The sequence below is a fragment of the Hippocampus zosterae genome, chromosome 3 (assembly GCF_025434085.1).
Source record: "Hippocampus zosterae strain Florida chromosome 3, ASM2543408v3, whole genome shotgun sequence".
NCBI lineage: Eukaryota > Metazoa > Chordata > Actinopteri > Syngnathiformes > Syngnathidae > Hippocampus > Hippocampus zosterae.
This window is the reverse complement of record NC_067453.1, coordinates 12,202,501-12,217,224: the sequence shown is the minus strand read 5'-3', so window position 1 is coordinate 12,217,224 and position 14,724 is coordinate 12,202,501. Positions and strand designations below refer to the sequence as shown.

The 14,724-nt window shown below is 40.3% G+C and overlaps 2 protein-coding genes across 7 annotated transcripts in view; one reads left to right on the top strand and one right to left on the bottom strand.

The window, feature by feature from the left end:
- Nucleotides 1-14,724, top strand: part of tspan9a (tetraspanin 9a) — a 202,738-nt gene that overhangs the window by 60,254 nt on the left and 127,760 nt on the right. The gene's annotated exons all lie outside the window — the stretch shown is intronic.
- On the bottom strand, nt 3,453-8,087 carry LOC127598187 (polysialoglycoprotein-like). 6 transcript variants are annotated; one of them, XM_052061838.1, is made up of 8 exons: nt 7,409-8,079; nt 6,588-6,710; nt 6,232-6,309; nt 5,334-5,411; nt 4,877-4,954; nt 4,430-4,501; nt 3,974-4,051; nt 3,453-3,598 (listed from the first exon to the last, which is right to left on the bottom strand). In XM_052061838.1, the coding sequence occupies exons 2-8, from the start codon at nt 6,597-6,599 to the stop codon at nt 3,545-3,547; spliced, it is 450 nt and encodes a 149-aa protein (XP_051917798.1). In that variant the 5' UTR covers nt 6,600-6,710; nt 7,409-8,079; the 3' UTR covers nt 3,453-3,544. The 6 variants fall into 6 exon arrangements, 5 of the variants coding, with proteins under 5 accessions (XP_051917798.1, XP_051917797.1, XP_051917801.1 ...); XM_052061837.1 differs by having other exon boundaries at nt 6,588-8,078; XM_052061841.1 differs by lacking the exon at nt 4,877-4,954 and having other exon boundaries at nt 6,588-8,087.

Sequence of the window (14,724 nt, the reverse complement as noted above, 5' to 3'; positions counted from 1 at the left end):
ACTCTTAATAACACAGACAAACTCGCTCCAGTATCATCTATTAATTGAAATGACTAATATTTGTGAAATATATTCATTTTCAATCTCGCATCCTGTTAATGATGTCGTTTCTTTCTTAAGTGAAGCCCAGCCAGCATACAAATCAGACTTACGGTACTTGTTGTAGCACTAACACAGCATTTTAATTAACAGTAAATTGGTCTCCTCCATTTACTAAACGGGAATGTTGGAATGTCACTTCATCCTGATCTTGGAATGGTTCCAGTTAATTATTTTTTTGCTCACGCTGTGGTTTCTCACATCCATTCTTGTCTACCGCTTGTAAAACATCAAGACACAATATACAGAAAATCAGACAATGGCCATGGGGTGCACAGGGCAAACGCTCTGTTTTTGGTCTGTCTTTACAGTAGCTTAGTTGGCAGATTGTTGTGTTTGGCACGTGCAATCATCCCTAGGCCTAAAGTAAGTACCGTACGTGCACCATGGGGTCTCTCTGGCCTGTTGTCTTCTTGGAGCTCAGACTGACTGTGATCCAGCACTGGTGCAGACTATTATGTCTGGGGTCATTGATAAGAGACCTGACCTGATGCTGTTGCTCCCTTGAGCCATTTCCATATTTATTTCACTAGCTGAAGAGAACCACACGCACCGCTGACCACCAGAGGCCATGTGTCTTTAATTGGCTATTGATTGACTGGCTTTAGCGGGGGGGAGACAATAAATTACTGCCTGCTTGAATGGGTGGTGGTGGATAAGTTGATTGTGTGGGTACTGTCTAAGTCGACCTTGTGCTTCCATATACTGTATGTAAGCGTCTTGGATTTTTACTAACGTGGTGAGGACTTGTGAGCAATGCAATACTGATTGAAATTCAAGGACCATGACATGTTTATTTACATAGGTCATTGCACATCGGTTCTATTGGCACAAATATTGTGAATGTGCAAAGATGCGTTCAATTTATTCTGGGAAATGATATGCATTTGTCATTGGTTCCTGCTCAATCGACTTCCCTGTCCAAATAAATAATTCAATAGGTAATGTGTCTTACTCACATGATCTTGCAAAGATAAAATTGTAGATACAAATGCAATGCAGAGTAACATTTGAGCGGTTGCAAATGGAAAACACTATTGTGATATTGTCTTTCTCCAGTAATTGTATTAACTGCATGTGTCATGTAAGCCCCCTGACTTTCAGATGGTACTAAATCTAGCCGCATAATAATCTCTGGCAAGAAGCAGAAAGCAGGACTGGGCAGTTGTGATTCAACCAATAGGACACACGCATATAAACAAACATATTGTTTGTTGAACATCTAAGCATGTACAGTAATACAATTCAGAGGAAATAAAGGGATGTAAAATTGTAGAAAAGGAAAAGAAAAATATATACACAGCAGGACTAGTGCAACTCTTGGCGAAAACTTCACCGCAGTCACTGATTAATGGTGCACGAAAAGTCATTTAAATTACAGAGTAAGGATTTATCTGCAATTAGACCTACTTACTACAGTGACTACAGACACAGATTCACCTATTGGCAAATTTTATTCATTAACTTATTTGTGGTTCTGTAACCCCCACGCATCTGAGAAAACAGATTTTGCCGGTGTATCAGAATTTTTTTTCAAGAATGTTTGAGGTCTCAAATAAAATATTTGTTTCTCTTTTTAAGGGTGTTTTCACAAATCCTGCTGCTGACCCAGCCCCTATCCTTATCTGTGCATAGCGGGGGTTGACTCTATTTTCAACTGCACACGTTGAGACGCGGGTCATAAATGACCACCCACAATTGGTTAACCTTTGAGGTTAAAAGGCCACTGTTGCACACGCACACAGACGCACGCACACATACCGATGCCACACACACACACACACACACACACACACACACACATACGTGTTTTGGTGCATTTTCAGGACGTCCGTTTGTTCACCCGACATATGGGTACATGCCTTTCCCGTGGTCCTACAGGCTCCAAAAAAATATGGTAACCATGAAAAAAAATCAGGAAGACAGCCATCTACTCAGATTTTGGCTAGGACGTAATTTTTTTTTGATTTATGACAAAACTACTACATATGAGGACATTGACAGGTTTTTGTGTATTATGGAGACAGTCACCTCAAACACACTACCATTTCATGTTTTTGTGAATTTTGAGCCCCCTAGATACACATCATTTTCAAGTATATATGACTTATGAAGACCAGCTAAGAGTAAAGTGTGTATTTTTAAATTGACTCATGTTACATACCAACAGTATATGTTAGGCACATGTGTCCAATTGTCATGCTCGGGCATGGGAAGAACTCTACAAAGGAAGGAAGCCCAGATTCAAACATTCAAATACCAATTGCTGAACTGTGAGGCGAATGTGCCAAACAGTCGTTACACCCGTCATCCCTCAAATATTCACATTAATAATACAAGATAGTAAAATAAGCTGTGAAGAAGAAGAGACGGTTAAATATGTGGTCAGTCCACTTGCTTATTTTTTAATTGCTGACAAATATGAAATTATGAACACAGAAAACATGCCACCTCCTCTCCATGACACAAAGCACTGCAATAGATGAGGGTTGTTTGAACTGAAGAAGATTATGTCAAAATGTGAATACTGCGATGAAGAATTTTTAATGAATCTGGCGATATATTGTGCCATGTGTGTAGCAAATTCTTTAGCTACCGTTAGACAAAAGCAACTTTTCAAAAAGTATTGAAATTCTTGAAATAGGATGAATTCAAATGTTTTAGGGTTTTTCCGAAATATCACCTCAAACCTATCTTTTGTGAGAAGTTTGTATATCGTACGTACGTTTATATACAGCAGGGGTGTCCAAGGTCGGTCCTCAAGGGCCGCTGTCTTTTTGTTTTCCAGCTCTCCCAGGATGTTCTAGTGCTGCATCAGAGCTGACTGATGAACTGATCATCTGAAACAGGTGTGATGCAGCCGGGAGAGCTGGAAAACAGGCACGACAGTGGCCCTCCAGGCCCAGATCGGGACATGCCTGATATACAGTATAATTTACATGTTCATACATCTTCAAGGATTTTCCAAATTGCTCTTGAAGATCATGAAAAAACAAACGTGAAACACAGTATTAAACAACAAATATGAAATCCATAATTGACCATCCCACCCTAAATGCACCATTGCTATTGCTTTAGTTAACTTGAACTGAAATGTACCCAGACGTGCTCGCATTTAAATGGACTAGCCATTCATTTCCCTTTTTAATGCAGTTATATCCTGTTGTGGATGTAGTTTTTGATGGACACCCAGCCTCTGTCTTTCAGAGCTGCTGGCTCTGCGTGGAGACAGGACTCCCAGCTCGTTTTACCTGAAACTTTATGGCTTGTTATGAAATCAAACATATGTCGCTCAACAGCCTTCACTTCATCATCTGTCCACGTGCGTCTCTTATTCCCACCTGTAAAAGAAGGCATTATTTATTTAAAATGGAAAAATAAAATAATCAAAATAAGATATTCCAGGAAATAATGAGAATTTTGAAAATTTGAGAATTTTGAGAATTTATCTCTCATTCCATTCATGGTCTCCAGAGGGTTCAGTCAGGTCACTTGGTGTCTGCAACATAACATTACGGTGTCAAAATATTCAGCATTCTTCATTCTGACCAGTTAAGAAATGAATAAACATTAATTATCATTGAACATTGCTCACGGGAGAGTTTGGGATGAATATACCACACTATAGAAAGTTAACACTGTTCAGTTCTGTGGAACAGCAATATGGGGACATTCGAACACAGGCTCTCCAGAGTTAGGTTAAGGCAAAAGTCATGTCACCTGAAACACACTCAGGTTTTTCAGGTCTAAAGAAATATGAGGACATGACGACTGAAATCATGGAGAGTCCATGTTTCTGATTTATAACTTCTCCTGTGTTTGTCAAAGAACATTGAAAATTCAAACCTAGTATATCATGATAAGAAGTAGTAACCTGTTGTAAGGATGAAGTGGATCTCTCACTCCATTCTTGGTTTCCAGAGGGTTCAGTCAGGTACCTGTCACTTGATGTCTGCAACATAACAACATTACAGTGTCAAAAGTTTCAGCATTCTTCATTCAGACCAGTTAAGAAATGAATAAACATTATTTCTCATTGAACATTGCTCACAGGAGAGTTTGGGAGTAATGTACCACACTATAGAAAGTTAACACTGTTCTGCTCTGTGGAACAGCAATATGGGGACATTCGAACACAGGCTCTCCAGAGTTAGGTTAAGACAAAAGTCATGTCACCTGAAACACACTCAGGTTTTTCAGGTCTAAAGAAATATGAGGACATGACGACTGAAATCATGGAGAGTCCATGTTTCTGATTTATAACTTCTCCTGTGTTTGTCAAAGAAAGCTGAAAACTCAAACCTAGTATATCATGATAAGAAGTAGTAACCTGTTGTAAGAATGAAGTGGATCTCTCACTCCATTCATGGTCTCCAGAGGGTTCAGTCAGGTCACTTGGTGTCTGCAACATAACATTACGGTGTCAAAATATTCAGCATTCTTCTTTCTGACCAGTTAAGAAATGAATAAACATTAATTATCATTGAACATTGCTCACGGGAGAGTTTGGGATGAATATACCACACTATAGAAAGTTAACACTGTTCAGTTCTGTGGAACAGCAATATGGGGACATTCGAACACAGGCTCTCCAGAGTTAGGTTAAGGCAAAAGTCATGTCACCTGAAACACACTCAGGTTTTTCAGGTCTAAAGAAATATGAGGACATGACGACTGAAATCATGGAGAGTCCATGTTTCTGATTTATAACTTCTCCTGTGTTTGTCAAAGAACATTGAAAATTCAAACCTAGTATATCATGATAAAAAGTAGTAACCTGTTGTAAGGATGAAGTGGATCTCTCACTCCATTCTTGGTCTCCAGAGGGTTCAGTCAGGTACCTTTCACTTGGTGTCTGCAACATAACAACATTACGGTGTCAAAATATTCAGCATTCTTCATTCTGACCAGTTAAGAAATGAAAAAAACATTATTTCTCATTGAACATTGCTCACAGGAGAATTTGGGAATAATGTACCACACTATAGAAAGTTAACACTGTTCAGCTCTGAGTAACAGCAATATGGGGACATTCGAACACAGGCTCTCCAGAGTTAAGTTAAGACAAAAGTCATGTCACCTGAAACACACTCAGGTTTTTCAGGTCTAAAGAAATATGAGGACATGACGACTGAAATCATGGAGAGTCCATGTTTCTGATTTATAACTTCTCCTTGGTTTGTCAAAGAAAGCTGAAAACTCAAACCTAGTATATCATGATAAGAAGTAGTAACCTGTTGTAAGGATGAAGTGGATCTCTCACTCCATTCTTGGTTTCCAGAGGGTTCAGTCAGGTACCTGTCACTTGATGTCTGCAACATAACAACATTACGGTGTCAAAAGTTTCAGCATTCTTCATTCTGACCAGTTAAGAAATGAATAAATATTAATTATTATTGAACATTGCTCACGGGAGGGTTTGGGATGAATATACCACACAATAGAAAGTTAACACTGTTCAGTTCTGTGGAACAGCAATATGGGGACATTCGAACACAGGCTCTCCAGAGTTAGGTTAAGACAAAAGTCATGTCACCTGAAACACACTCAGGTTTTTCAGGTCTAAAGAAATATGAGGACATGACGACTGAAATCATGGAGAGTCTATGTTTCTGATTTAGAACTTCTCCTGTGTTTGTCAAAGAAAGCTGAAAACTCAAACCTAGTATATCATGATAAGAAGTAGTAACCTGTTGTAAGAATGAAGTGGATCTCTCACTCCATTCATGGTCTCCAGAGGGTTCAGTCAGGTCACTTGGTGTCTGCAACATAACATTACGGTGTCAAAATATTCAGCATTCTTCATTCTGACCAGTTAAGAAATGAATAAACATTATTTCTCATTGAACATTGCTCACAGGAGAATTTGGGAATAATGTACCACAATATAGAAAGTTAACACTGTTCAGCTCTGAGTAACAGCAATATGGGGACATTCGAACACAGGCTCTCCAGAGTTAAGACAAAAGTCATGTCACCTGAAACACACTCAGGTTTTTCAGGTCTAAAGAAATATGAGGACATGACGACTGAAATCATGGAGAGTCTATGTTTGTGATTTATAACTTCTCCTGTGTTTGTCAAAGAAAGCTGAAAACTCAAACCTAGTATATCATGATAAGAAGTAGTAACCTGTTGTAAGGATGAAGTGGATCTCTCACTCCATTCTTGGTCTCCAGAGGGTTCAATCAGGTACCTTTCACTTGGTGTCTGCAACATAAATAAGATATTCCTAGTTCTACATGGCAATACAATATTCTCAATAATTGAATGATAATGGCTGCTAAACATTTTCTTCAAAAGTACTTCAATTATTTTTGCTCCAATATGATCAATGGCATAAAAAAAACATGCTGTTTATTGTGACATTTTTGGGGTAAATACAATGTACGAATAAAATCTGTCACTGTGACAGGCTTTGGTTGCAGCTCTTGTCATGTGCTTGCGGTAGCCATAAGAATTAGATAGCAGGTAGATTGATAGCATACCTTTATAATCATTGATCCACTGGGCTTTCAAACAAGGCTTGTTGACTCCAGATAAAAGGAGCAGCCTCAGATTCAGGGCTCAGTCTGGTTCTTCTTTGTGAGATTATCACCACCAGTAAACATCTACAATGGAAAGTGAGAAGAAGTCAGCCAGACAAGCAAGCACAATATTATGGCAGCACTTATTTTGGCTCAGAAAGTACTGAGCCAAAGGAATATTATTTTCTTCCTCAAAAATACAAAAATTCAATTCATCAAACATTTGCTGGTCAGACTAATAGATTCGGGCAAACCATTTGTCAGGCAGATAACAATGTAAAATTAAAATAGAGTAACACAATATTGTCTTGACCAAATGTACCAACAAAGCTGAATTCTGCTATAATTTCATCGCAAACGTTTGTTTGTTTTTTCATTGAAACGGTGTACAATTGAATCAGCACAAGAATAAACAGTGTAAATACACCGGGCTTAGCGTAAATGCTAGAAGTGCCTGGCCCACTTTCATTAGGCTACCTGTACTAACTAATTTAAATTAACTGCAATCGAATAAAACAAATACTGCACTGAAATAAACATATGGCACCAAAACCAAGTTCCACAGACTGTGTTGTTAAATATTTAGAAAAGTTTTCCAGAACCTTGCCTGCAGGACATGTCCACATTACTTTTACTGGAAGCTTATTAGCATGCTAACGATCGAGCTAGCTAGCTAGCTAGCTGTCTTATTGAATGATATTACCTTTGGTGGGCACTGTTAAACACGGTTATATTAAACAACTTCTATGTTACGATAAGATAAACGAAAAGGAATTGCTTACCCGATGGTCATCCATGCGTGGTCGTGTTTGAGAGTAGGATTGTCTGGCTGCTTCACATGTTGGATTTTGTGTCACTGCTAATTGATGTGACTTATCAGGACGAGGGCGGGGAAAATGTGTGAGTCAGTCCGAAAAAGATGACATTTGAGGTCCTGCACAATGACGTCACTGAAAGTGTGTTAAAAGTGTGTTAAGTACCGAAGTTGGCCACTAGTTTTCCAAATGAAAAGTGAGTCGAAAGTTAAACACACTTAAACACACAATTTCTGAAAATTGTGCTCTTTCAGGACATCACTTATTTTTGGTGTGGGAGTATCCTCGTGAGCTCTAGAGTAGTGTAGACTGCGTGGAAATATGAGGACGCGAAAAATGTCCTCATTTTTCCACAGGTCCTCATTGTGAAGGTGTGTTATCATAAAATTGTCCTGAGATGTCATGAATACAAACGCACACACACACACACACACACACACACATACCATGCAGATATCTTGCACTTGCTTCCTCAACCTGCTGCTTCAGTCTGTCTGTCAGTTCTTCCATCCAAACTGCTTAATTTAACCATTCGGCGGAGCCAGTGAAGTCTGTGAGCTCAAATCCACACGGATACATCATCATCTATTCACGCCTGCTGCGGGACTGGAAATATACCAGCAATGTGCCCTCCTGCTGTGCTACACTGTTCCGGGTCCTGTTCTGTTAAATGCCAACCAGCTCAGATGGGCTTTGATGCTAGCCTTGCAAGTGAATAGCTCTCTGTCGATAAGGGTACGAGCGAGAAGACATTGTTGTGAATGTTGACAGGCAGTGGGCTGGAGTATGGTATGGATCTGTAGCCACTCTGAAAAGATCCCACGGTGCAGTCTGTCCATGTATTATCTGTCAGCATACAGAGAACGGACTTTACAGCTGCACTGATCCCAGATCAGAAATGTTCAATGAGCAATGAAGAGTCCAAGAAGTGGACACACTGTTAGACGATGTGCATGTGTGTGTCGGTGTGTGTTTGTGTGTTGCTTGAGTAATATAAGTACTGTACATTAATCAAACAACACAATCATTTATTTCCTCTGGTTGAAGACGACACTTAGAAGTGACCTTCCACCCTCCTGACCAACCAGACACTCTGCCCCATGCTGACATCCACAACCTTTATCCGCAGCTCATTCAAGTAAAACACATTAACACACAGCTCAAAGGATAAATGAGACTTGAATTAGTTTCCAGTAAAAAAAAAAAAAACAAAAAAAAACGTTTTTTTTTTTAAACTTTACATATGTTCGGTGTTTATTATCTTCTCCTCATGGGTCCTAAGCAGACGACCAAATCGTTATTGTTTTTAAAGTAATGAATCTGAAAGATTTACAATATTGACGAAACGCTTGGTCACCTCAACTAGTCTTTCATGACTTTAATCTAAATCTTCCATATTGACTTCCACCACACATCTAACTCATTGATAACTCACTGTGTGACTTCAGCTCGAATGGCGTCGTGAAGCCTGCTTCAGAATGTGGGAGCAACTGAGACTAATTACGTAGGAGTGAAGATAAAGTCAAAGCATTCAATTTACATTTGTCCGATCTTCTTTATCAATGTCAAGAATGATATGTCTTATTTTTGTGCTTTTTAAAAACTGTCATTTATTGTATTGCATTGGTAGTGAATACTTGTATCTACAGGCACCAAGGAGTAGCAACTTCAGATTGTGTTATTTTGTATGCAATGAGCCTAAAGTTGATTCTGATTCTGAAGCAATGAATGAGCTCATGATGGACTTACAAAGGTTTGTTGCTGTTTTATGGTGGGACGACACAACCTTTAAAACAAAGCCTTTGCAATGCTACAGCAACCCTAGGGCAAGAGCTGTTTAGAGTTTTCACAGGTGACTGTAAAGAGTCACAGTGGATTGATTTCCAGCACTGATTGAAGAAGGTTTGGCTAAATTTAATTATAGCCATTTTATGCATCTCCATTTTCAAATACTTTTTTTAATAGCAATAACCATCCATCCATCCATCCATTCTCAGAGCTGCTTATCCTCACGAGGGTCGGAGGCGTCGTGGACCCTTCTCTGTGGAAGGTCTGTTTGTCTGTCTGTGGTGGACACCCGTTTTGTTGAACAAATGTAGACAAACTTAAAAAAAAAGACTTGTCTAAGCACTGATGGAAGTGCTGGAAATTTTCATCTGGCAGTTATTGTCACTAACCGGTTTGTGTAACGACACACTTCCCAGTCCGTCACTGATCGATGCCAGTTTCGCTGACGACTGACAGAAGCAAGGGGCCTGTCTTGCGTGTGTATTTTTGCTGGGAATGAATACAAAGGCTTTCTAAGAGTGATCTGCATTGACTATACATGGACGTGCTCTGCGCTTCCATTAAAGTAGGTGGTGGTATGCCTACTCAGTGTCGTCATTTCATGTCGACATCTGCTAAAGATGATGTCGCATCATTTACGCGGGTCACAAATGGATAATGGACAAATAGTCAAATATCCACACTGTTACACTTCACAACTTTACAGACACAAAGATGGTCCGTCCCAGGCAACTGCCCACCGCCCCCCTTTACCCCCAAAGTATGATTCCTCCACATGTCAGTTTCACAAGACAAGACATATCCAATAAACTTTGACAAGACACATCCAATAAACATTTGGTAACATAAAAACCCAACGATAATGATTCAGGACTTTATGATGATCAGTTACTGCATGCGAGTAAAGAGTGGATGAACATTTAAAAAAATACACAAGAACTTTAGAAGCAATTTAGGACTATTTTTATTAATTATTTTTTTAAATGCATTCATCTTAATCTCCTGTTACTAATTATTTCATTACCTTGCTACTAAGACTGCTTGGCTGTACAATGATAATGATAATCTGTAGGACTATTAAGTGGGATCTTTATTTCAGTGTTGCCCAAAAATAGGGTCCATTTTTCACCTAAATGATTTACCCGGTCATTTCTCAATGATGGATGTGATTGAACAGTTACACAATCAATTCTCTCATTAAATGCTCTCCCTTGTGTGGTGTGCACTTCAGGAGGTATGCATGTCTTACTGTGTGTATAAATATGTGCACATTCCTGTGCGCTGTTGTGAGCCAATGTTCAAAAATCATTTTATAAAGGTGTTGATAATGGCCAAATGGAGTCATGATTTATCAAACCAAAACTGTTAAATTCCTTTTTTTTTTTTTTTTTTTTAAGGGGGGAAGGACGGTGTAAATTTGCTGATAATCTTAATCCATTAGACATGGAACAAACAGTTGCCTCCTGTAAAAACTGGCAATGTTTACTGACAATATTATGTTCAAACCCTTGTCATTGCAATTCTGGTTTGGAATTGCTTAAGATAAGATATCCTTTATTTGTCTCACACTGGGGACATTTACAGTCAGAATTCAGAAAGGAAACCACAAGGGAGCGAGAGGGAAAAAAAACCACGCTCGAACTATACTCTTCTGAGGATAATTTGAGTCCAGGATTAAAAAAAAAGCCATGCACATATAGAAGCATATGACAGTTACAACAATTCACGAGACATAACATGTATTGAGGGGGCGGAAGGATGGGAAAGGGGGAGAGAAGAAGAACGTGACGCGACCCGTCCGACCAGCTGTACAGGGAAAAAGCAGGAACAATAAAGGCGGTGATTTCAAGGGTGTGTATGTGCGTGTGATTGTCTGGTTGTATGTGCATATCAGGCCGCAGCTGCTTCTTCAAGGTCTGCTCTTAGAGACAGTCCTGGCTTATCAGTCCATGACCGAGAAGGAGAAGGTGATGGTGGGTGCACTAGCTTCCATGCGTACTTCCATCCTGGGGAAAGGGTCCAGATAGCGCTGTTTTGGTGGGACGGCCGTCAGCAATTTCTGACAGGCTGTATCTCTTCACTGGCGCTGATCAGCCAAATCCGCAATTTCTTTCCGAAGCGCAGATTCCAACTTCTCCAAGTTGATCTCCATCTTACAAAGACGCTCTAAAACCGCATCCATCAGTCACCGCTCGAGTCTGAGTGTTGGACATTTGCGCTAAACCATCCAGAATGACCGGCAGCTTCTTCACTTCTTATAAAGCCTCTCCCGCCGGTTGAATTTTGCGATAGAACAGTAAACTGCTAACACCAAAGAGCAGCGTACCTGTTATCAGAAGGTCGATAATGTAGACGTCTTCCACATCCTCAACGGCCAATATTGACAGGCACACCATTCTCCACTTTCTCCAGGGATCTAGGGCGTACCCGACAGCAAATGTCCCCGAGGGGCAAGTAGGCTCCCCACTGCCTGCTCTTTTCGTCGAAAATTTTTTTGGGGGGGAGGGAGGAGAGGAGATGAGCAAAAAGTGTCCGCCTTCGTCGAGAGCCAAGCAGAAAAAAACTCATCGCTTTTATGATATAAATATGTGGGCAGATGGCATCAGAAGGACCCTCAGTGGGTATTCACTGAGCACTGGATTAGCTCTGACTACATAGTCTAACGAGGTTCAAAATTCCAAATTTAAAAAAAAATCGAATGTATTGGATGGATAACGGGGATTATTGATTTCATTCATTAACATTGGTTGAATTGTATTGCATGCAGTACACTCGCCCGCCACTAGAAGGGTCACTGTGAACTCATTGAACTCCACCATTTTCCCTCGAGCAAACCCCTCCTTCTCAGACGTTTGCTTGATTTTGACTGATTTGCAAGGCCCACAGATGATTGCGTTCTATTGCGATATAAACGTGAAGCCCGAGTGAGGGCCCAGCCACTCCCGCATGCCCAGGATCATTCTGTACAAATCAGTTTAATTAACGCATTGTAATCATTGCAATCTTAAAAATAATGTATAATTGATAGGGTATAAGGCGGTCTGCAATTGTCCACATCGCATGCATGATCGAGTACGTCATCCGCAAAGGGAGATATTGCACTTTACCTGCCAAGACTAGTAAAATACCAAATGAAAGAAAAAGTCATCCATGCGCACAGTTAAACTGTCTCTTGCGCTCGACTTGCACTCGACATGAAGAGGGGCCCAATTCTCTTTGAGAATGTTCGTCCCTTCTTTATTGCTTCAGAGCATTTTTGTTTTCCCAAATATTTTTACAGTTGCTCACTCTACAAATAAAATGGCATGCATGCATGCATGCATGCATTGTTGCACTTGTAATGAGGATACAGCAAGCTTTTTCTATGAAATTCACACTTTTGAATGTTGTTTAAAAATATCGTGTCTGGGTGTGTGTCATGTCTTACATGCATGCATGTGTGTGCTGGAAAAGCAGGGATAGGAGTGTGCATGGCATCCAATCAGATTTGTATGTCGCCAGAGTGAGATAATAGGGCAGCCGCCATCGAGTCGCTGTGTGTCAGGAGCAAAGTGGTGTTTAATGTACAGTCCTGGAACTGTGAGCCGGGATTAATGGGAGATTTCAAACCTCGGTGATCCAGGATGTTTTTTAAATAGCACTTGTGTATGTGTGCTCCTGTGCGCCACTCCCTGCTAGTAGAGTGAAAAATGTGACAGTTGAATTTTGTCCCATCTTTTGTCTGTTTGGCTCAGAAAAGTGTTACGTTTCAGTAGTGCATATGCTCTGATATGAATAAGTGAAATATGTCTGGGTCTGAATTTTTTTTTGTTTGTTTTGTTTTTTTCATTTCTGTGTGCTTCACCCCATGTTCTACTTTGTCTTTATTTGCAAACACTCACCTTCACTGTAATCCTGTAAAGATAAGAGAGACCACATCAGATTGCCGAGTTATTTCTGGCACACAGATCTCTGCATCACTCATGCTTATCTAAAAGTAATGTTATTTGTTGAAGTGATATAATCTCTTTGACTTTTTTTTGGAGAGGATGTTGACACAGTTGCAATTTAAGATGCTGAAATTTGTCTAAACAAAGGTTTATGTGGTAAAATAGGTCTGGGGCCACTTTAATCTTTCTCAGGGGTAGATGTTTTTGTTCTAGAAAAAGAAGTGTGGGCTGATGGCGATGAAGTGATCAAATCCTGCAAGTTATCTTACAGGGCCGGCACATGTAGCCAGACAGATGGGTTTTTTTCCCTTGGGATTGCTGGAAATGGATGCTAATGCGACGGATCATGTGAAATCAGAGTCAGCCTTTCACCTCAGACATATCATGACCTGGTTGGGTGTTACAATGATGTGTGCACAGATCATTGCTTGACCTGTGCACTTAGTGAGATGTAATTTTCCACCTTCCTGTCATCGTGCAATCCTCCAACAGCGCTCCAGTCAGAGGCGGTAGTGGCTAGATTTACCTCACGCATGGACAGACTCCAATGCTGGGGTGTAAGTGCACTAGCCAGGATCGGAACCTGGCTGCATAAAAGTCGTACACCAGCGGGGCAATTGCAAAAATGAGTTGCAATTAGTGTTCACGACAAAACTTGTCATTGTGTAACCCCTTGAGTGATTTTGGATTTCTATTGTGTGAAAAGAAAAAGAAGGAAATGTATTTTCTTCCCAGGTTTCTCTTACAACACCCCATGCTAAAGCTGGCCATTTAGTGTAATTAAAAACCACCAAATGTAATGCTAAGCACATGAAGAGAGAGTCATTTGATGGTAGAAAACTTCAGGTCGTCTCCCGTGATAAATTTATGGAACGCATCCTAAAACTTGAGGGGAAATTGACTTCAAAGGTCCCACTGTACCTCCCTGTTAGAACATATTCATGGCTAAATTTTTCATCGTGCTTATGACACCATTTTCTGATTTAATAGTGGGGGAAGATCTTACCATCAGCTGTCGGACAACCTTGAAACTCAATTGAGATACACAAGATTTGAGAGGCTGGCACGGAAACACACACCAGAAGTGACATCTTGCTGAGGCGCCAGATGTCAGTCATGGTCGCAAACGGCTTCTTCTCTAGAAATGTGTGTCAAACACTCTCAAGCAATACTTTTACTAAAGAGATTTATACAATCTATGCTTCGAAAGGTCCATTTTGCACAGAGATGGGGTAGATTTGACCTGATATCCATAAGCTCATAGTTGACATTGTATTGTCATGAAATTGGGAGGAGCAGTTGCCCCTCCCCTCCATTCAGGACACAAGATGATATGGGGGACTTTGCCTGTCCCCTTGTGAGCTCGTCTTTGTATGAAGATCATCTACTATCCCAGCCTTAAGAGGATTACCTTAATGTTATGACATTGCACTGGAAACACGTTATCGTCTCCTTTTGACGATGAGCCTTATTTAATCCCCCCACATGAGCCGACTACAAGTGGCAACGCGTTACTGAGGCCATACATCACAAGAAGTCGTGTTCATGCTTCCCTGCAACAACATA